We start from the raw sequence: 20,510 nt of genomic DNA, 5'->3' as shown, positions 1-20,510 counted from the left end.
GAATACTGCTATTAAAAATTGCGGGTTTTCTTTTATGAAGCCCAGCTGAGAATTTCCATAAGTACTAGTATATACTACCTCGATCATGGCTATCCAGCTCTATACCAAACCTACAGATCTGTAGTTTTCTTTATTATTTCTCAGTTCGCCACTTTGGGCTTCTCGCCTCGTTTCAAGGGTCCAAATACTGTTTTCCATAGCTCAGTTTCCTCGCCGAGGAAGTATGAAATCGAAACATCAGCCATTCCCGCATCAGGTCCGCCACTCATCGTCTCTAACTGAGAGATCAGGTTCTCAAGACCAAAAGCTTTCCCTGTGGATTGAGTAGTCCCACCTTCTAGCATTATGTTGACAACGTGAATATGAAGGTGGTAGTAGGTTGGTTGGTCTAAAATGGAAAATTAGTGTGAGGGACAAAGGAAACAACTCTTGGCTTCGTACGGCATTCTAATCCATAATACGTACAATGGAGATAGAGCTTCAGCTGGTCTCGATCAAGTTGGGGATAAACGTTCACAACACCATCTAGGACTTTCTCTCTCATATGCTTCAGCCACGGGATATGCTTTTTCTTCAGGTCTCGTAGGCTCCATATGTTACGCCGCTCCACCAGACAAAGAAGACGGAGAGTTCCTATTGTCTTGCGGTCCCAGTTAAGATCAGGCAAAAGCAAAAAGCCTTCCTCCGGATCTGACACTCGAATTATTACATCCTCCTGCTCCTTGCGTCCTTCTATAATATTATATACCCAGTTCAGCCTGCCGTTTTCCCTCCTACTCTGCATATATGCACGAACGTAGTTCGCATAAACATCTGGCGTCTCCGTGACCATGCGTACAGTTTGTGCTGAGTATTTCAAGATGTGCTGTTCCGTGCAAGGCCAAATGAGATTTAGCTTTACGTCTGGTGGGGAATCGTGATTGTGCCCAGTTGACGCGAGGTACCAGCGATATATATCGTTGGCTCCAATGACTGCTACATTTGCTAGGGCAGCATGGAATGCTCTTAGGGAGTCCGAATCTGAAATGAAAGCTGCTCTTTCAATGATTAAGATACCGGGCGCGTCATCGATAGAGCCGAGAATGGATATGCGGCGGTCATTTTGATCTGTGAGGGAATGGGAGGATGGTCAGTCGAGGAGAGATAGTGCAAGGAATGATAACGGCTGGTATCGTCATTAGAAGTCGAGGGAATGTCAACCTTGATTGAGTAACCTCTCTACTTTGAATTTCGGTATCAAGCTCTCCGCCTGTCCAATTTCAGCCATCGAATCAAGGAAGTCAAATATTTGCGCGGCAATGGATTGTGCTCTTTGGCCAGTATCAGTTCTTCTTGCTACAAGCGTTGAGCTTTGGCGGCTATTTCGCCATGGGGGAACGGATTATTATGTCATCCGGATAGGGCTGAACTTAGTTATTTAGTTAGGGCATATTTAGTTAACTATACGCATCAACGTTCAATGGAGCCCCTTTGTTTCTACCATTCCCCGTTATCCATCTCTAAAATGATTTCCTTCGCCAATTCTGCTTGTGTTTTGATTATTTTCTTTTTGATTAGGATAGAAGCTTTTAGTTTCTGAGTAACACTATTATAAATTGCTAATTTGCTTGATTATTGACCGAAATATGCGTAGCGTATGTGTTTGATGTCGACACCGATCGTGCAGGATCTATCCTAACATAAGCCGTCCGACGAAATACGGCACCAACGAACTCCATTCAAGATTAATGGAAGGGATGTAATGTATGAATATGAATAGGAATATGAATGTAGAATTGAGGAAGTGGAAGAAGCAATGTATATACACATTAAGAGTAAGATAATATCAATAATGACAACAAGCGATGAAGACGAGCTCTAAGGAGCATTTGAATCCATATTCTGTATACTTTCAAAATGCCGCCAATATTGCCACATTCGCTATTCTTTTAAATAAAACAAGCCAACGACAGTCCGCCAAAACTGTTTCTTAAATACATTCTTGTCGTTTGCCTAAGCCAAGACAATTGGCGATGTTAAAGAAAATGTCGATGTTATTATAGACACCTACATAACAGCGAGTGTATGTTAGCAAATCGTTTTAATCTGCTGTTTCGCCTGTTTAGGGTAATCCTCCAGGGACGAATAGAACAGCTAGATAAACAAAAGAAGTTATTAACATACCTCCAAACGCTTCCTGGCACGGGCCCATGGCGAAAACTGGCACATCGGTCAAAGAATGCACGCCCTGAGCTTCCGAAACTGAAAGCGTTCCGTTAATCACGAATCCGGAAACCGCGTCTTTGTAATTAACATAGTAGTCTTCCGATCCGTCTTTCAGTGTCACTGCGGGCAGTCGCGGGCCGTCCTTGTGCACTTGGTAGTTTTCCCTTCTATCTGGATTTGCGGTCAATCCGGAAAATAGTGAGTAGCGGGGATCCCACTGTGCAGGGAAATGTACACCTTCACTATAGCGAAATGATCCCTCGGTCTGTACAGTGTACTGAGACAGGCCTGATGCTTCGTACACCCCGATGGCATCACGCTTGGCTCGGTCCGTGTCTTGGGCGTTGAGGTATTCCGTATCAACAGTGCCCATGACGTCGAAGCCATGGCCGTGGTCAGCTGTGACGAGGATAAGAGTCTCATCAAGTTTCTTCATACTGCGGAGTTTCTCGATAGTGGCTCGAATGGTGTCGTCAAGCTCGAGAAGTTCTCCAAGGGCGCGATCGTAGTCAAGAACATGCATTTGTTTGTCAATGCTGGCAGCTTCAGACATGAGAAAGAAGCCGTCGTTGCAACTGCGGGTGGTGAGGATGTCAATGGCCTTGAGAGTCATATCTTTGAGGCCTGGCTGGTCATCAGCATCCTTGTCCGAACCATCTGGGTAGTTCTTCTTGTTCTTGAGATTGTCAGTGTAAATGTTTCGGTCAAGCCATTTAGCCATGACACTAGTGGAAAATACACCCAGCGCCTTTTCGGTGTTTGGGGCTTCGGCCAAGGCAGTTTTATTCCAACTGACACTATACCCTTTCTCCGCAAAGAGTTTATAATAATTTTGGCCTAGGTACGCCCTTTCAGGGAGGAAATCCCTCTGCACCACCACCGAAAAGAACGTCTGGTCCCATCCCACTTGGTCCATGAGTAGTTAGCCAGGCCATGGAAGTACGAGTCAATCACGTGTCCCGCTTGACCACGATCCTTCGTATGCGCAGTCAATGCAGCTGGCGTTGCGTCGGCTGAAAATGATGATGTTATTAATACTGCATAAAATTAAAATAGGAAAAGCCGAAGAACTAACACAAATGAGCCGTGGTAACAATTCCAATACCGGCGTTGGGGTAAACCCTGTGGAAGATCTCGGCAATGGTCTCGATTTTGGGGTCGTCAAAGGGAGATGGAGATGAATCCCTGTATACACCCAAAGCATTGACAGTCGTCTTATGGCCAGTATAAAGGGAAGTGGCAGAATTGGCGGAATCGGTAATGATCGAATCCAAGGAATGAGTCATTTGATGACCCAGAACAGGGAATTTATCCATCTGCATCCTGCTTTGGAATCTGCCGTTGACAGAACGATGGGCAATCATACGTGCAGCGGTGATCATGTTAGTGGTCATGCCATCACCAATAAACAGGATCACATTTTTCGCTTTGCGTACTTCAGCTAGATCTCGAACGAGCCAGGTAGCTGTTGTTGTTTTGCCGTCATAGTAGGTGAGAGTTGCTTCGTACTCTCCTGGCTGATATAACGCAACATGTCGATAGACTTTGGATGCAACTTTGACCAATGAGGGTTTCTTCGCATCTCGCGCAAATAAATCTATTAATCATTTAGCATTACGTTTTTGGCTGGGTGTGCAGTTTCCTCTTCTCTCTCTCTCTCTCTCACACACACACACACATATATATATATACCCGCTTTTTGTTCTTTGGAAGAAACAACAACTTACCTTCGTACCAAGTGAAGTCCCATTTCTCAAGTTCAGGTTCCTCTACACCAAAAAATTCGGTAGCCGCCTGTGGTTTGTTATTACGACCTTTCTTCGTAATGGTGAAGGTGAAATTGGGGTCAGGTTCTCCTTCGCGAGCTTCAGAGCCATTGACAGGCGAGTGGACTTCGAGACGAATGTCAAAATATTGGCCAGCCAGGAAATCCGTCCTAAAATACAAAACATCATAACTCAATAAATCCCGACTTTTTTTCTAATGAGTCAAAACTGTGAAAGTAAGAAAAGGGGGACGAGCATACTGGTCTGGTGGAAAGACACAGCCCAACTCAGGGCATCCTCCCAGGCGTTGGAACGTCTGAGCTAGGGCTGTGGACGAAAAGAGCACAGCTCCAGCGATCCACGGAAGCTTCATGGTTACAAATGGTGAAAATGCTGCACGCAATTCATCAACCAATTGACAGCTAGAGAAGCGCAGCACACAGAAGGGAAACAGAGAGGAAGTGAAACAAAAAGTGCTAGGGTAGCTCCTTTTATGTCAATGCAGCTGACGGTGGAAATGGAACAGACTGCCTTTCCAGGGATTTTGTTGGATCGCAAAAGGCTCCGAAAGAGTGATGATATGAAAATGAGGGGCATGTTTCTGCAGGAGAACAGCTGAAGAACGGTCAGTTGGTGATACAGATCCACCGAATGCTACAATGTCATCCTGCGAAAAGTGGATGCTTGGCTAGAGATTCTTTCCATGCCGCACTCTAACAGCCTTCAGCAACAATAACAATAACAGTAGTCGCAAGTCAACAGTTGAATCGCGGACAGGGTCTGCCACACGTGCGTTGCTAATCCCCCAAGTAAAAATAATGACTGCATTTAGCGTCCCGAAAAATAAGAAGTGGCCATGAGAATTGCAAACGATGCCCCGTTCGTGATAGGCTATCGAGCGATAGGTATATCTTGTCGTAACTGCTTTCTTCTCTGTTCTTTCGGTGTGAGAAGGCCTTAGCGGTCCACACCTTCGAACTGTTTTCCTCGCTTGCAATTGAAGACATGCCCAAATCCATATGCTGCTGCGAGGCCTCTGTGGGCAGGGCTTTTTGCCTCACCATTCCCTGTGCGCAAACCCGCACTGGGGTTCCTCTGCAGCGTTCCTGTCGTAAGTTTTGGAAATTTTGGCTCCCGTTCTCTCCGTAAATTCAATGCATTTTGTCCCGCAACACCACGTGTAGTCGATGCTGTTTTTTTGTTCGTGGCTGGGAATCAAGCTTTGAGTTGGTTCCTGGGCCACTTAGCCCGTACTTGTCGAAAGGTTTCCCTGCTAGAGCGGTCTTACGCGGCGTAGTTGGTCCTTGGTAATGCTCTCACCTGTGGAGAATAAGCAAACAAGCGGGGCTGATATGGTAATTATGTTCCAGGAGCTGTCAATCTCGTGCATGAACATGTTGTCGTGGTTGGATAATATCTGCCAGGATTGTTGTGCAGCACGGCAACACAATGGTTTTCTCTCGGGGACTCGATTTTTCGAATACACCAAATGTCTATTCCGTTTGCATAATTTTTTTAACTCACATCATGGTTTTTTTTTTTTTTTTTTTTTTTTTTTTTTTTTGATTATCTATCTCCGATTAGTCATGGTGTTGGGTCAAATCTTCTATCCAATGTTCTAGAATTTTGCCTTTCCGATCTCTACCAAAGTAGCCAAAGTGCAGTGGGCATAACTATCGTATAAAGAATGCATCACAATTGTTCAAAATTCACTGAGACACCGTTACTGTAATAGCCTTTCATTTTCATAAATTAAGAAGCTGAGCTCATGCAGTCCTGTTTGTCATTCCTGTCATTATCCGCTCCGTGGGGCTTCCCATTATCTTGCTGTGCTGTATCTGACGGTGTTGTATGTATCTGTTCGCAAGTTAGCAAACGGATGGATATACTCCTCTTCATGACGGGATATAGCGAAGCCCATTGACCAAAGCAACTGGTACTCTAATACCGCAGAACCTAGTCCCCTATCCAGGATAAACGATGGTGAAGGCCGGACGAGAACCAAGGCAGCAAAATAGGGAATATTTTGAATCCACAGAAATAAAGTCGAATACGCACCGCCTCAGCAAACCGAATCCACTCACTAACCCCTTTAACGAAAGGGTCATCAGCAGCGGGCAACTTTTCATGGTCCCAGACCATGAAGGCCGAGAATGAACCTTGTTTATCGAGTATCGTGAAGGATGTCCAATCCTCACCATCACCCTCACTCTCTTCATCTTCATTTTCATTCTGATCAAGGTCGTGGCTTTGATCATTCTTCTTGGTTCCGGATTCCGATGTTCCATTTGTTTGACTCATAAGAATACCTGTACTTGATTTAAATGATATATTCGGACAGAGTCAGAGTGCTATTCTCTCGCCTTCTTCTCTCAAACTATAGCACCTTATCCAATAATGGCGACGAAATTCTCGATCATATTGGTAGTAGGGAGAAAGCAACATACCTTCATATCCCTCCGGAATTGGAACTCTTCGCCCCCTAAGCCTTCTGCCTCGGAAGTATGCGGTTGCAGTGTCTGGGTGCAATTGAGTTAGCTGATATTCACCATATCTGATGAAGTCGAGTGGTCCATAGATAGGCAACATTAGACAAGACAATAGGAAGCGGTCCAGAGGGGATGTATGAAAATAAACCTCTTATACTAATCCCTAAAATGGGACCAGTGCAGAGCTCCTAGTATAATTAGACTACACCCGTCCGTCCAACGTATAACGCACCAAAGAAGAACAGAATCAAGAGGAAAACAAAAAGGAAACAACATCGCATGAAATGTCCTTCATCTAACCAAACAAAGCAACGTCACCTCCAAACATACCAGGGTTATCCTCATCAGCGACCGGATTCCAGTATCTGGTCGAGATGTTGACCGGTCCATCATGATGAATCCGACACGGCAGAAAGTTTGGAGTTTCTGAGCAATCCTCCTTAAATGAATCAGAATTATTCTTATGTGGCCGTATTGCAAACATTTTGCGCCTTTTCAGTTTGATGGGTGTGCGAGTGCTCGTGTGCGACTGTGTGGTTGAGTCGAATGGATGCCAGAATTGACTGCGACAATGCAATTGGAAAGTTACGGGAATTCCAGGTGCTATGCTCTAAATGAGAGGCTCGATTGGGTTGCAAATATATTTCTGGAGTAAAGACTGAGCTCTATCTTAATGGAGCTTTCCAACCAAAAAATCCTATCATTGGTATTTTGCGACGCGTTGGGTGCGTTGAGTGTGAATGTAGCATTACATAAGCGGCCCTATCTGATAAAAGTTGAACATGGTTAATTTTTCGGGCCGGAATAACCTTCGGCGTGGTTTTGACCATAAACCATATCAACCACCCCATTAAAACTACATACACTGGTCATGTCTCATACATATCTCACACATCTTCAAATGCATTGGGCACAGTGATTTTGTCTTATTTCTCAAAGCTCTATCTCTTAACTAATATTAATCACTAATTCTAGCTTATAACTGCTTTTCAGATATTGAAGTGTCTCAGATGTTGAAGTAGAAGGACTAGTTAAATGAGAGCTGATTAATAATATAGTGAGAGTGTGTAAAAGTTGTTTAGTATGTATGCATTTTAGTGAGGGAGTGAGGGCTGAGCATGGTTTATTTTTCAGACCCACTTTTTTTAAACCACGTTCAACTGTAACCCGCAGTTCTCGTTATAACATTCATTTGGATGTTGAAGCTCAATAGTATTGTCCAATAAGCTCATGTTAAATCATAATATCAAGCTTAATTCATAGTAGTATATACGAGCAGGGGTATATAAAATCATCAAGACTCAAGCTCAACTCAATAAACTCCAAACCAATCAACGATAAATCACATCCATCATAACATCTATTTATTCCCCTTTCCCTTCTTGGCGTTTCTCTTTTTCTTCCTCCTGGTGTCTGCGTTATTAGCATTGCCACCAGCAGGTGCACGTATAGGTGGCCATTTCTTCGCATGCTCCCGCTCAAAAGCTTGTTTGTCTCGTCGGAAAAGAAGCATCGTTGCCTGCGCGTCCTCTATACTTGAATGAGCAGCGCCCTGTATTTCTAACCCTAATAGCTCAGAAGCCAGTATCTTCAGACGCGGTGAGCCGCCGCCAGCAATTTTTCGGTACGGAGGATGTTTACTGGTATCCCGTATATCATGCTTCGGATGACTGAGGAGCAAAGCATCTAAATCGTTCCGGACCGCATGCCCTACCAAAATGCAGCCATCCAGAATACCTGCGACATCTCTTTGGACTACTTCAAACTCTCTGGCATCTGTCATGTGTTTTGGTGACACCCCGCTAACATGTGTTCGCCAGTCCGTCACTTTCTCCTTCGGAAGCACAAACGAATCGTAGACTTGTTCACCGTTGTAGTTGACGATACTCACACGAGCTAAAGCCGAGTCGCGATCGGGATTCGGGCCCACGCCCACCATTTCACAGTCAAGAGCGACATATCTCCCGACCTCCGCGCTGTGGAAGCGGTTAGTCTTTTAACGAAGCGGACAAACATTGTGGAAGGAAACTGACGTTGGAGATATCCCTTCATTAACCTTCGCTTCGCTAGAAGGCTTCGGTTTTGCCTGCACTATTGAGGTTGTGGATATATTCCGTTGCGAGGCTGTTGTTATAGAACGCGATTCTGATTCTTCTCCCGTGGCATCAGTTGACAAGACTAATCCCATCTTACGTCTTTTGGAAAACTTTTCACCCCTCCCGCCTTTCCTATGGGTCTCTGGTGGTAACGATAGCGGTAATTTCTTTTTCTTTACTTCGTAACTGGTTGTAGCAATATTATCTGCTTTGCGTTTTTGGGCAGTGGAGGGGCTGTCGATTTTCAGTGTTTCTTGAAGTTTTCGCCAATTGCTTGAGAGGTTTTTGAGTTCCATTCCGGCGGTGACGAATATCGTTCATCCGTCCATCACGATATAGCGTTACAAGTAAATGACAGTTTAGAGTTGGAAGGGTGTATGTATGGCGTGTGCATGATATGTTGAACTGACAACCTTGTAGTTTTCAAGTTCTCCATCTCTGCAAACAGAGCAAACATGTGTAGATTCACCAAAGGGGCTCAACTAACTATTTGCTACAAGGAATTGAAAGCATGATAATTGCATCAAGCCTCTGGAATTCGTACTATAAAATTCCATAAACTTGCTAATTAGCTTACCAGCTTAAGGCTTAATTTTAAAGTCTTTGTGAGTCATTTCTCTGTATAATCCCTCTTCGCCTTCCCATTGAGGGGAACCGGGTTCCTCGCTTCAAGTTTGCCTTGAACAATGAGATTCCGGAACCTATCTCCAAGCAGGTTGCCCTCAGGCTTCAATAAACGTAGAGAGTCTTGCAGTTCGTCCGGCAGAACAATCTCCAAAGGTTTTACAGGGACCCTAAGATGAGATTGTAAGTCAATATATTAATCCACGCCTGTCAGAGCAATGGGTTGGCTTACGGGTTTTTCCCAAAAGGCCTTCTCCGCAGAATTCGATCGTCCCCTTCTACTGACGATTCATCATCGGCCTTTTTCAATTGTTTCTCGGCTTCTTCTTTCGCCGCGACCGCCTCAGCTATCGCCTTCGCTCGGGCAGCTTGTTCTTCTCTTTTTTTGAGCTGCGCCTCCCATTTTGCTTTCCTCTCAGCCTCTTTCCTCCTTTTTATCTTATTGCGCTGAGCCTTAGTTTTCCGCTCCGGTCTCTTTTTCTTAAGCCATTCAGCGGTTTCATATTCACTCTCAAATCCCTCCCAAGCACTCTCATCATCCGACCGGGCCTGTCCGTTGTCATCTTTCGCAGCTTCGATTCGTGCCAATCTCTCCTGTTCTGCCTTCTCTTCTTCTAAACGTTTCTTCTCAGCCTCAACTTCTTTTTGACCCTCCATTGTTAAAAGGCGGTCCCAATCTTCAAATGACGGGTTATAACTTATTCCTGCATCTGGGCTTTTTATTGATGGCACAGGCTTTCTGTTGGCTGCCAATGACAGTGGCGGTAGTTTTGTTGTTGGAGGTGCAACAATTGGTTTAGGCTTCTCGAGGAAATTAAATTTCGTTTCCTCCGCGAATTCAGGAGCGACGTCCTCACCCCAAGGGTCATGCGATATTACTCTGTTATCGTCGTGTTCCAGCAGATTGGCATCTTTCGCAACTTGCTTCAACCTCATCCACTCTTTGTGAGCAACCCAATCGCTCTTTGTCCGCTTGTTTTTAGGTTCAGTTATCCCGTCTGTAACTTTAGAGCTTCCCCGCTTGCGATTATCAATTGAAGGGATTGCAGAACGCTGGGCAAGTATCTCATCGCACTTCAGGAGTTTTATACTTCTGACTTTTCGTTGGAGTTCGTCTGAGCCTTTGGAGTCTAGAACAAAAAGGTCCTCGGATGACTTTTCCGCAATGACACCCCTAAAGCAAAAATGAACGAGTTGTTAGTCTATGTCAGGGGAAGGTAATAAGGGGAATAGGCCTACCCTTCGATTTCTTCTTCTCGTACTCTTTGTAGGCCTACATCGACCTCAGTCATATCCACATGTTTTCTCCATGCTTTCTTGCCTTTTCGGGAAGGCTGCTTGTATTGATGGGGTGCCCCGATTGTAGTCGCCATAGTATCGCTATTTTTTTTATCGGAAAAGTGGTCATAGAGAATAACTGAATTTTGGAGATAGTGCCATTTTTCGGACGAAATTTTTGGGCTTTTGGTTGGTTATCGATTGGTTGGCGGCAACAGCGCTAAATAAATGCGGCTCCCGGCGGCAAAACTCTCTTGCCGTTTATTTGTCTACACGCACCGCGACAACAATTCAGCCACCTAGAGCAACCATAACCTCAAGCTTGGTCATCCACATCGCCAGTCAAGATGCCAGTCGTCAAGGGTGGAGTATGGTAAGCTACAAATTGTTTCCTTTTGTGATACCGCTCACTAACCATTCTGCCAGGACGAATATTGAGGATGAGATCGTGAAGGTAGCCGTGTCCAAATATGGACTGAATCAATGGGCGCGAGTGTCCTCCCTTCTTGCCAGGAAAACACCGAAGCAATGCAAAGCTCGCTGGGCGGAATGGCTGGACCCTGCTATCCGCAAGATCGAATGGTCGCGAGAGGAAGATGAAAAATTACTCCATCTGGCGAAGTTAATGCCTACACAGTGGCGAACGATTGCTCCTATTGTCGGAAGAACAGCGACCCAATGTTTAGAACGATACCAGAAGTTATTGGATGAAGCAGAGGCGCGGGAATCTGATGAACTTGGCCTGGGCGGCCCTGCTGGAGGTGAAACTGCTGCCCCAAGTGCTGATGATGTTAGAAGGCTACGGTACATTATTACTTTCTTCTTGCATCCTTAATTACCACTAACATCTCTTATTTAGGCCAGGCGAACTGGACCCGGACCCGGAGTCTAAACCTGCACGCCCCGATACCATCGACCTCGATGAGGACGAAAAGGAAATGCTCAGCGAGGCCCGTGCTCGTCTTGCGAATACACAAGGAAAGAAGGCCAAGCGGAAAGCTCGAGAACGCCAATTGGAAGAGTCACGTCGTCTTGCTGTTCTACAAAAGCGCCGTGAGCTGAAAAATGCCGGTATCAACATTAAGGTCGTCACACGGAAGAAAGGCCAGATGGATTACAATGCGGATATTCCTTTTGAAAAACAGCCAGCGCCCGGTTTCTACGATACCTTGGAAGAGGAAGCCAGAAATGAGCGACAAAGAGCTTTGTTTGATCCTCGAAAACAACAGCTTGCCAGCAAACGGAAAGGTGATCAAGAAGAAGATCCCGAAAGGAAAAGAAGGAAAAATGACAAAAGTGGCAATTCCGCCTTCGCTGCAGCTGCAAAGGCAGGACAGATGCAGAAAATCCGAGAAGCGGAACAGAGTAGTAAGCGTCGGGCCCTCGTGCTCCCGTCTCCTCAAGTAAGCGAAACCGAACTTGAGGAGATCGTGAAAATGGGCATGGCAGGAGAGCGGGCAAGCAAAATGGCTGGGGAAGAGGAGAACGATGGAACGCGGGGTTTAATCAGTAACTATTCTACTATCGTTGGTGGCACTCCCATTCGAACACCCAGAGCTCCGGCCGAAGAAGATCGTATTGCAAACGAAATCCGAAATATCAAAGCCTTAACGGAAACACAATCGTCTCTACTAGGTGGAGAAAATACTCCATTACATGAAGGCGGCGGCTCTACTGGTTTTGAAGGAATCGCGCCACGGAAACATGCGCTCGTTACACCAAATCCCATGGCCACGCCGTTTCGCCAAGCTGGTGCTAACGGCATAGGTGCCACTCCCATGAAAACGCCGATGGGCGTAGGAGCCACTCCACTACGCACGCCTAGAGACAACTTCGCTATCAACAAGGATGCTAGTATGGGAACGCTTGTTGGTAACACGCCCAAGGAGATGAAATTGCGTGAGGACTTCTTACGGCGCCAATTAAGTAGCCAACTTTCCAGTCTTCCTGCACCAAAAGAAGTGGAGTGGGAGTTGGAAGAAATGCCAACGGAGCAAGCAGAGCCGACTGGCAAAGAGGTGCCTTCAGAAGAGGACGCAGCTGAGCGGGATAGGAGAAATAAAGCTGCTGCCGACGAGGCGGCTCAAGCGGAATTTGAAAGGCAGAGCCAGGTGTATAAGCGAGGTTTACCGCGACCCAGTGTGATCAAGTTGGACACGTTAATGGAGAATTCAAGCAATGTTTCAGACCCTATTCAAGACTTGATTACACACGAGATGGTCACTCTTATCGCCCATGATGCTCGAAAATTTCCCTTACCGGGTGCCAGGATTGAAGGGAAAGCTCCGAAATTGACCTCCTTTAGTGATGCACAACTTGCTTGGGCCCGTGCAGCTATCACAAGTGAGGTGACACGTCTTCCTCCCCAGCAAGATTGGCAGGATACTTTTACGACCTCGTGGTCTTCTCTCCATGAATCAGCTAGCCTTCTGGGCCTTTCGCTCTATTCCGATGACGATGATTATGAGACGCAAGAGCAACAAATGATAGCCGCTTTTGAAAACGTCCATACGTCTCTCCTAGCCAGCGCGGAACAGGGGAATAAGCTGGAGAAAAAGATTTCACTCCACAATGGCGGATATCAAGCGCGGGCAAAAACTCTCAGGGCAAAAATCATTGAAGCCAGCGAAGCTCTCGAAAAGGCCAGATTCGAGTTGGACGCTTTCCGGACTCTTCAGCTTGGAGAAGAATCGGGTATTGGTAGGAGACTCGAGGGCCTCCGTGATGAAGTGACCTTCATCACCCGACGGGAGCGCGAGGCGCAGGAGCTGTACAAATCGCGAAAGGAAGAACTAGAGTCACTGGAGGGCGGTGTAGTGAATGGATGGCACCGGTAGACTGTAGAAAGGATGATGATGATCCGTTAAGTTTCAGGAGGCTTGGCCTGCCTATCTATATTCTTTTCTGTTGGGTTAGGGATGTCTTGTATTAATATCATACCTTAAGAAACCATTCAGAGCTTGTTAATTTTGCTTAGCTTATTCTCTCTTGCCTTGGTGTGAATTTTATTTCAGGCTTCGTTCCGAAACATTCGCTGCTGAGTAACGCAATATTGTGGGTAGAAACCAGGGAAGTTACTTACAGGTGGCGTTTAGCCAATCCTGAACCGAGGATCAAAAACACCTCAAACCTCCAACAACAGCGACATCCGATTCACCTTCATTCATCAATATCTCCACCACAACACCAGTTTCCATCGCCAAACAACATCATATCCCGTAGGAAATTCCGCTGTGAATAACATGGGCGTCAGCGACGCTTCCCAAGAAGCCGCTGTCACGCCTGATCCTGTCGAAAAGGGGTTTGCCGCTCTCAACACCCTCAGGTACACCCCCAATTTTGATATACACGAAGTATACTATTGCAGTAATCATCTCAAACATCACATATGCTGATTTTTATCAATTTTTTAGGATCGGCGTGAAGGCATTTGTAGAAAAGGTGAGCGCAAATTTTCGCCTTAACCGCGTATAGTCACGTGATATAAAAAAGATTCCGCGACAAAAACATTAACCACGAGTTTAGGATGGCGAGTATCGAAAGGCGGAGATTTTATCCATGAGACAGCGGAAGGGAGGGTCAAGTTTTTAGTAGGCTTCTTCTTATGATTTTCTTTGGTCTTTTTTCCACGTTTTTCCATCCAGTTGCCTCCTCTCCTTGCACAGGTGGAGAATGCTAACAAGTAGCCATTAGCGTTCACTATGTCGACTTCAACAAACGGCTTGATGGTATGTACAGAAATTCGTTATACAACAGATATGAAAAGAGTTATTTAATATTTTACTAATAAATGTATCGTTGCAGAATGGGTTCCAGCATCCAGAATTGATTTGACCCAGGAGGTTGAGTGGCCGCAGCCAGAGAAGCCCGAGAAGAAGAAAACTTCTGGTGCTGCGGCTCCAAAGGCACAGCCGAAGAATGTTCCGAAGCGGCCTCGGGGAGGTAGTCGAGAAATATCTGCTCCAGAACTCCTTGCTGACAAAGATTTGAATATCAACAAGTCATCTCGTCCATCCAAGGCTGGCGGGAAAGAGAACCGTGAAGATGAAACGCCGCAGAACATTTCGCTACTGGGCAGCGAGGCTGTTTCTTCTGTTAGCACGCCTAAGCTGGATGGGGAAACTGAAGATATTGAAATGGTCGATGCTGGTGACGCAGAAGCAAAACAAGCCATAAAGGAAGAGGAGGATAAGCTTGCTGGGGAAATTGCAAGAGAAGAGGAGATTGAGAAGCTCCGAACCGGCGGAAGTATGACTCAAAACCCGATTGAGATTCATCGGGTACGAAACTTGACTCATATCCAGATGGGCAAATTCGAGATAGAACCCTGGTACTTTTCGCCTTATCCTGCACACTTTACTGATGCGGACATGGTGTACATTGATGAGTTCTGTCTCAGCTACTTTGATCAGAAAAGGTCCTTTGAGAGACACCGTAGCAAATGTACCCTAGTCCATCCACCAGGAAACGAAATTTACCGTGATGATAATGTTTCTTTTTTTGAAGTCGATGGACGCCGTCAACGTACTTGGTGTCGAAACCTATGTCTCCTTAGCAAGCTATTCCTGGATCATAAAACTCTCTATTACGATGTTGATCCCTTCCTCTTCTATTGCATGACTACGCGGGACGAACATGGCTGTCATTTGGTCGGATACTTCTCCAAAGAAAAGGAATCGGCAGAAGGATATAATGTGGCCTGTATCCTAACATTGCCGCAGTATCAACGTCGGGGCTTTGGTCGTCTGCTCATCGCGTTTAGTTATGAGCTTAGCAAGCGAGAAAACAAGCTAGGTTCACCCGAGAAACCTCTTAGTGACTTGGGGCTGTTGGGTTACCGTCAATATTGGCGAGAAACCATTGTCGACATCTTGATGGAGCCAGGCAGAGAGACCATTAGCGAGAGTGAATTGGCGAGTCTTAGTGCAATGACGGAAAAGGATGTCCACGAGACGTTGGTCGTATTGAATCTCCTTAGGTATAACGTACGTATATATCTTGACTCCTCATCCCACACCCCAGATTCCCTGCGCGAACTGTACATAAAATCCTTCACAAAAATATACCGAAAATACTAATACTCTTATAGAAAGGAAACTGGGTCATCGTCCTCACCGATGCCGTAGTCGAACAGCATAAAATACGTTTGGAAAAAGAGAAAATAAAAGGCACCCGGAAGATTGATCCCGCCAGGTTACAGTGGAAGCCTCCAGTTTTTACCGCGTCGAGTCGGACGTGGAATTGGTAGTATTCCTTCTTCCGTTTTCTTCTTTTCTTATTTGCCTTTCCTTTGTTACTCTTGTATACTCGATCAAGATTTCCCTATGCCGCGTGGCCTTTCACGATGTGTTGTTTTTCTGGGTATTGAGTTTGGCTGGGAGGCTATTCGCTTGATTTTAAAGTCCTTTATATTCTAACTCAGCGAGGCGTTTGTCTGGTGGCTTATTATTCTACCGGGTCCTTTCGTGTGTGGAGTTTCGTTTTGGTTTTCTGCAGATTTTAGTCCAGGTCCTTTGCTACCTCCATCAGTTAGTTATATATATATTGAGGTCACCTCCTATCTCTTTGTGTACCCCTATCGCCTACTCATGTCATGTATAGCAAACTACATGACAAGATTCTTTCTCCTTACATAATTTACAGAGCTAAAAAAAAATTAAAATACAATAAAAAAATATTGTCATAAAACGGCATTAAAGTTCTCTTATTTGGTTTTTGTTCAAAGGAGGCTTGAGGAACATCTAATATCCCTCCGTCATTCAGGGCCTCCGTGGCAACATGCAGCCATGTGGCCCAGCTGAAGGCAGAGGTGAGTTGCACCTAAGCAGCCGGGTACTTAGCTAGACAATGTAATAAACTACGTCTTCTGTTCAAATCGTGCTTGCGGGGGTTATTCCTATTCAAATAATAGATCGACTCGGCTGCCTTCACCAACGTCAATGGCCAAAGTCCCACACATCTACTCGAGCATCAGAGTATTATTGTTAAAACCGCAAGCTCTGAAATTACAGTTTCAGCAGTTTTTAATAAATGATAATGATAATGGTAATGATAACAATAATAATAACCTTCACAGAATGTTATAAAGGATGTGCTAATTTCGATAAAAATGAAGGGAATAATGTACAGGCCCCCACAATGCCAGGAATCATTGGTCACCTTTGTTTACAACGAATCTAAGGTGCTTTGTGTCTGGATGATAAGAGGTGCACATAAAGGTTTAAAAAAGAGCTCATCTTCGTTCTTTAGGGGTAGATTTCGCACCTCAGTATAAAGAGCATCTTTCATATGGATGGTGTAAGTTTGGGAGGAATGGGGGGTCGGGGAGAAGAGTTTGATGGCGTTATATGGTGAGATGTAAAGGGTTAATCGAGCCAAAGGAAAACGAAAATAAAGCAATGACAGCGATTATCAGCGTAGTATCAGAATGAAACATAACGAAGAATAAGAACTCAGAAGGGTACAAGCGATTAATGCTCCAAGGTACCTCAGAAAATGTGGAGTCTCTCAGCGTCAACTCTTAGCAAAGGAAGTAATGCAGATCGTTAACCAAGGCAGGTAATTTAATATAAAACATACCACTAGATGAGATTAAAACGCGCATTCGAATAGAGTTAATGGGCAGCGCTAGCAGACGGACGACTGCTCCAGCTGCCGCTGTTTTGGTGCACTCGCGGTATTGTAGAGGCAGATTGTGGATGCTTTCTTGGTGCGTGGGAGTGGCTACAGTTGCCAGATCCTTCTCTAGGTTTCACATTTTTCCGCTGTTTGAACGTTGAAGAACCCCTTTGGCGAGTAGGATTGCCACCTCCCTTCTTGGGGAATATTAGCGTCTTGGCAACATCTCCACCTGGTAGATGGATGATCACAGAAGTATGATTGTCATCGAAAACCCCAGAAATATTCGGCTCAATGCTCCAAGGCTGGACAGGCTTTGAATATTTAGAACGCAAACGGGAGTGTGGCGGAGGGAGGGCGGGCAGCCAGGCTGCTTTAGGAGCCATGATTGGCAGCTTCACCACCGGCGTCGAGCCTGCTTCACGGTCTTCAAAAATAGCCTCCTCATCTTCCACATCTTTAGATGTGGCTTTGCCAGCATCGCGGAGTTCAATCTCGTCATGCTGGGGAAAGGATACGGAGGCGAGCGATGCGGATGGCTGAACTTCAAGAGGCTCCTTGGTAACAGATGCAACAGCAAGAGCGTAAGTCTTACCGGGTGAAGGCTTCTTACCAAATAATCCATTAAATCTGTCTTGCCATGATGTAGTGTTTGTAACAGGTTGAGAAACAGGACGGACTGCAGGAGCCGCAGCCATAGAAGGCAACGTGGCCGTGGTCATGGGTAGTGCCGGTGGTGATACTTGTTGTGGAGGGAGTTTCACACGAGGTTTCGGGGTTGGTAGGTGGACCAACGGCCGGTTGGAATCTCCAGTAAAAACTGGGTGGCTGGAAATATCGTCTGGTGGAGGTGGTGAAGGGCTTCTAAGATGTGTGCTGGGGATATTTGCTGGCCTTCTAAGTTGGTCACCACCGTGAGGGAAAAATCTCGATTCTCGTCCTGTAGGATTTGTGGGAGGTTTTGTAGACACGTCGGAGAATGGTAACGGAGTAACTGCTGCTGGGAATCCATGCAAGGTTGGGAGTGACGCTCCCCTATCAGTTGACCTGGCAATACTGACGATTTGGTGCTGACTGGCCTGATCATTCTCGACTTGCCGCCAGGTTTCATTGAACGAGACCTGAAGGGAAACTGGACCGAGGCCGCTCCGAGCTTCCTCTTCACGCAAGGTTGTTAGTTCTCGATGGAACTTCTCACTTTCTCCTGCTTCTCCTTTCGCTGCCACAGAGTGGAAATCATTCCAGCTTGATGTGTCCTGGGATCGACGAGAGACTTGATCATGTTGCGATCGTTGTGATTGCGAGTGGGAATTTGGGGGCCCTATAGGTGTTGGTCTAGCAATTGGCTTCAGAGTTTCATTACGCGAAGGTCGTTCTTGTGGGGATGAGAGCGGCGATGACGGACGGCCGTTATCTGCCATGGTCTGAGGTCTCTCAGTACTACCAAGCCTGTCGTTTGTCGATGGCAATCCAATCGTTAGTGGTAAGTCTCGGGGGGGAAAGCCGGTCAAATTCCTATCAAAAGTGCCATTTCCGAGTGCTTTATCATTGCTGAGAGGGCCCCACAAAGACGAGGTCGGAGCGGGATGAGGACTAAGCTTTTGGCCGGACCATGAAGTGTACGGTGTTGCTCCCGCAAGAGGTCCTTTCCACTGCGGAGGCTTTTCATCCATTATGGACTCATGGCTTGATTCCGTCGGGGAAGACTCCGTAGACGGACGTACTCCATTTACATTTGTTGAAAGGTGGCGGTTAGATTCGAATTTAGAATCTCGGGGCGGCGATGCCGGTTGGCGAGGCTGGTTGTTTGGAAATGGTCTGTCCGGGCTTTTCTCGCTCGCTGCTACTAATTTCTTTGCAGATGCTGGATGGTGTACTTTCATCATTCCATATTGTTTTGGTTCCCCTGAAGGCTCAGGAACAGGAGGTTTGGGAGGTGAGAGAGTGGGTGCACCTCCCGCCGCTGGCTTTGATAATTCAGGCGGCGCAGACTGCGCTTCACCCGCTGGCTTTTGCAATGTGCTGCCAGAAGGCTTTTCGGGTATCTTTTCTGCTGGTTTTTCAGGGGACACTCCCATAGCTTGAAGCTTCAACCTAATTCTTTCTTGTTTCGCTGCCTCTTCCCTTTCTTCCTCTTCCTTCCGGCGCTGTCTTGCAAGTTCTCTCTTTTCGCGCATAATGCGCTGTTGCATCGAGATAGGATCCTCGAAAGGCACCTGCTGCTGTGCTGCTGCGTTGGTTAATGGCGGACCCGATTGTTGAGTGGCTCCACCATGGAATCCAGGAGGCGCATAGTGAGTGGTTGGAAGTGCCGCGCGGTTTTGGCGAGCCGAGGATTGGGGCGGCGAAATGCCACGAGGGGGGTATTGTCCCCTCTGGTGAGGGAGAGGCGAGGATGACCGTTCATTTACCCCATTCACGGGACCTTTTCCGAGAGACATCCGCCTACCAAATGCGCCACTTCCCCCGCTGACATTCGATGACGTACGCCTCCTTCCCCAGGAAACACCATCAGCAGCTGATGCGCGAGATTGGAATGTTGGTGAGGGTTCTGCTGGGGTAGGCTGTTCTCCATGAGTGGGCCGTTGTAGGAGTGAGGGAGGCCTGAAATTTGTTTCATTTCGAGCTGGGCCTCGACGAGTATCTAGAACAGGTTCGTACCGGCCAGATTGCGAATTATAAAGTTCACGAGGAGCGCTAGAATGGGTATCTCTCCACGATCGATTAAAATCATCCGCGGCAATTTCCTTCGCTGGGCCTGATGTTGCAGGACCAGGGGCATGGCCATGAGCGTCTCGTTGAGAAAAGCGGGCCGATGGCACATGTAAAGGTGGGCCAACCGTTACGGGAGGAACTTTGTCGATTGGTGGCAAAGGAGCCCATGGAGATCTGTGGGCAGCAGACTGAGCTTTGGAAGTCAGGGTGGGTTTCCCATTCTGGTTCTTTGCTAAAAGATCCCCCGGTCTGTTTTGTTTATCGGAGCTTGCTCCCAGTTTAAGAACAGTTGCATTCGGGCCAACAGAGCTGGTTTTAGAAAGCAAGAGCTTGGATTTGCTTTCAGGTAAGGGAGGGGACAGCTTTCCGTCTTTTGTCGTATCCTTTTCTTTCGCACCAGGGAGCGGAACATTTTCTGTATGAGTGAGTGTAATCTTCGTACCGTCATTCCATTCTATTGTTTCAGGTGCCCAATCATCCTCGTCATCGTCGATATCTGCCCACTTAGCTTCCTTGCCATTCCCATCTTCTTGAATCCTAGACGTCATGTGTATTCCGTATTGTTGCTTCAGCTCTTCATCTGTCAAGTGCTTAGCTGATGGAGGTTGGACAGCTGATTGTTAAGGTTAGTATAATAATACCAAGAGAGTAAAGAAAAGAAATAATTTCAGCAACTCACGTCTGTTTTTGTTCCAGACCTGATTTGGATCAGGACCACC

At 46.3% G+C, this 20,510-nt stretch overlaps 8 protein-coding genes across 8 annotated transcripts in view; 2 read left to right on the top strand and 6 right to left on the bottom strand.

Moving 5' to 3' along the window:
* Positions 1 to 140: 140 nt before the first annotated feature.
* Positions 141 to 1,267, bottom strand: HCAG_00981 (conserved hypothetical protein; the record flags this gene model as incomplete). The annotated part of the gene is made up of 3 exons (XM_001543885.1): positions 141 to 388; positions 466 to 1,107; positions 1,201 to 1,267. 3 exons carry the CDS (start codon positions 1,265 to 1,267, stop codon positions 141 to 143), a joined length of 957 nt encoding a protein of 318 aa, XP_001543935.1.
* A 702-nt stretch (positions 1,268 to 1,969) lies between these two features.
* On the bottom strand, positions 1,970 to 4,344 carry HCAG_00980 (hypothetical protein; the record flags this gene model as incomplete). Its single annotated transcript, XM_001543884.1, has 6 exons — positions 1,970 to 2,046; positions 2,164 to 3,097; positions 3,160 to 3,218; positions 3,281 to 3,802; positions 3,933 to 4,141; positions 4,232 to 4,344. The coding sequence occupies 6 exons, from the start codon at positions 4,342 to 4,344 to the stop codon at positions 1,970 to 1,972; spliced, it is 1,914 nt and encodes a 637-aa protein (XP_001543934.1).
* Positions 4,345 to 5,790: 1,446 nt separating this feature from the next.
* HCAG_00979 (predicted protein) lies at positions 5,791 to 6,944 on the bottom strand (the record flags this gene model as incomplete). Its single annotated transcript, XM_001543883.1, has 4 exons — positions 5,791 to 5,828; positions 6,056 to 6,280; positions 6,419 to 6,490; positions 6,791 to 6,944. The coding sequence occupies 4 exons, from the start codon at positions 6,942 to 6,944 to the stop codon at positions 5,791 to 5,793; spliced, it is 489 nt and encodes a 162-aa protein (XP_001543933.1).
* An 876-nt stretch (positions 6,945 to 7,820) lies between these two features.
* Positions 7,821 to 8,852, bottom strand: HCAG_00978 (hypothetical protein; the record flags this gene model as incomplete). Its single annotated transcript, XM_001543882.1, has 3 exons — positions 7,821 to 8,436; positions 8,494 to 8,584; positions 8,654 to 8,852. 3 exons carry the CDS (start codon positions 8,850 to 8,852, stop codon positions 7,821 to 7,823), a joined length of 906 nt encoding a protein of 301 aa, XP_001543932.1.
* Positions 8,853 to 9,166: 314 nt separating this feature from the next.
* On the bottom strand, positions 9,167 to 10,553 carry HCAG_00977 (60S ribosome subunit biogenesis protein NOP53; the record flags this gene model as incomplete). The annotated part of the gene is made up of 3 exons (XM_001543881.1): positions 9,167 to 9,350; positions 9,413 to 10,354; positions 10,420 to 10,553. 3 exons carry the CDS (start codon positions 10,551 to 10,553, stop codon positions 9,167 to 9,169), a joined length of 1,260 nt encoding a protein of 419 aa, XP_001543931.1.
* A 252-nt stretch (positions 10,554 to 10,805) lies between these two features.
* Positions 10,806 to 13,295, top strand: HCAG_00976 (pre-mRNA splicing factor cef-1; the record flags this gene model as incomplete). Its single annotated transcript, XM_001543880.1, has 3 exons — positions 10,806 to 10,831; positions 10,885 to 11,262; positions 11,318 to 13,295. The coding sequence occupies 3 exons, from the start codon at positions 10,806 to 10,808 to the stop codon at positions 13,293 to 13,295; spliced, it is 2,382 nt and encodes a 793-aa protein (XP_001543930.1).
* Positions 13,296 to 13,700: 405 nt separating this feature from the next.
* On the top strand, positions 13,701 to 15,706 carry HCAG_00975 (histone acetyltransferase ESA1; the record flags this gene model as incomplete). The annotated part of the gene is made up of 6 exons (XM_001543879.1): positions 13,701 to 13,783; positions 13,872 to 13,899; positions 13,984 to 14,048; positions 14,152 to 14,186; positions 14,263 to 15,443; positions 15,548 to 15,706. The coding sequence occupies 6 exons, from the start codon at positions 13,701 to 13,703 to the stop codon at positions 15,704 to 15,706; spliced, it is 1,551 nt and encodes a 516-aa protein (XP_001543929.1).
* A 1,366-nt stretch (positions 15,707 to 17,072) lies between these two features.
* Positions 17,073 to 20,510, bottom strand: part of HCAG_00974 (predicted protein) — a gene marked incomplete at both ends in the record, with an annotated part of 4,288 nt that continues 850 nt past the window's right edge. Inside the window, 2 exons of the mRNA XM_001543878.1 lie at positions 17,073 to 20,386; positions 20,471 to 20,489. Coding sequence (XP_001543928.1) covers positions 17,073 to 20,386; positions 20,471 to 20,489 — 3,333 coding nt within the window. The remainder of the gene's footprint in view (positions 20,387 to 20,470; positions 20,490 to 20,510) is intronic.

This window comes from Histoplasma capsulatum, genomic scaffold (genome assembly GCF_000149585.1).
Source record: "Histoplasma capsulatum NAm1 scaffold_1 genomic scaffold, whole genome shotgun sequence".
In the NCBI taxonomy this organism is placed as follows: domain Eukaryota; kingdom Fungi; phylum Ascomycota; class Eurotiomycetes; order Onygenales; family Ajellomycetaceae; genus Histoplasma; species Histoplasma mississippiense.
This window is presented reverse-complemented; position numbering and strand designations above follow the sequence as displayed.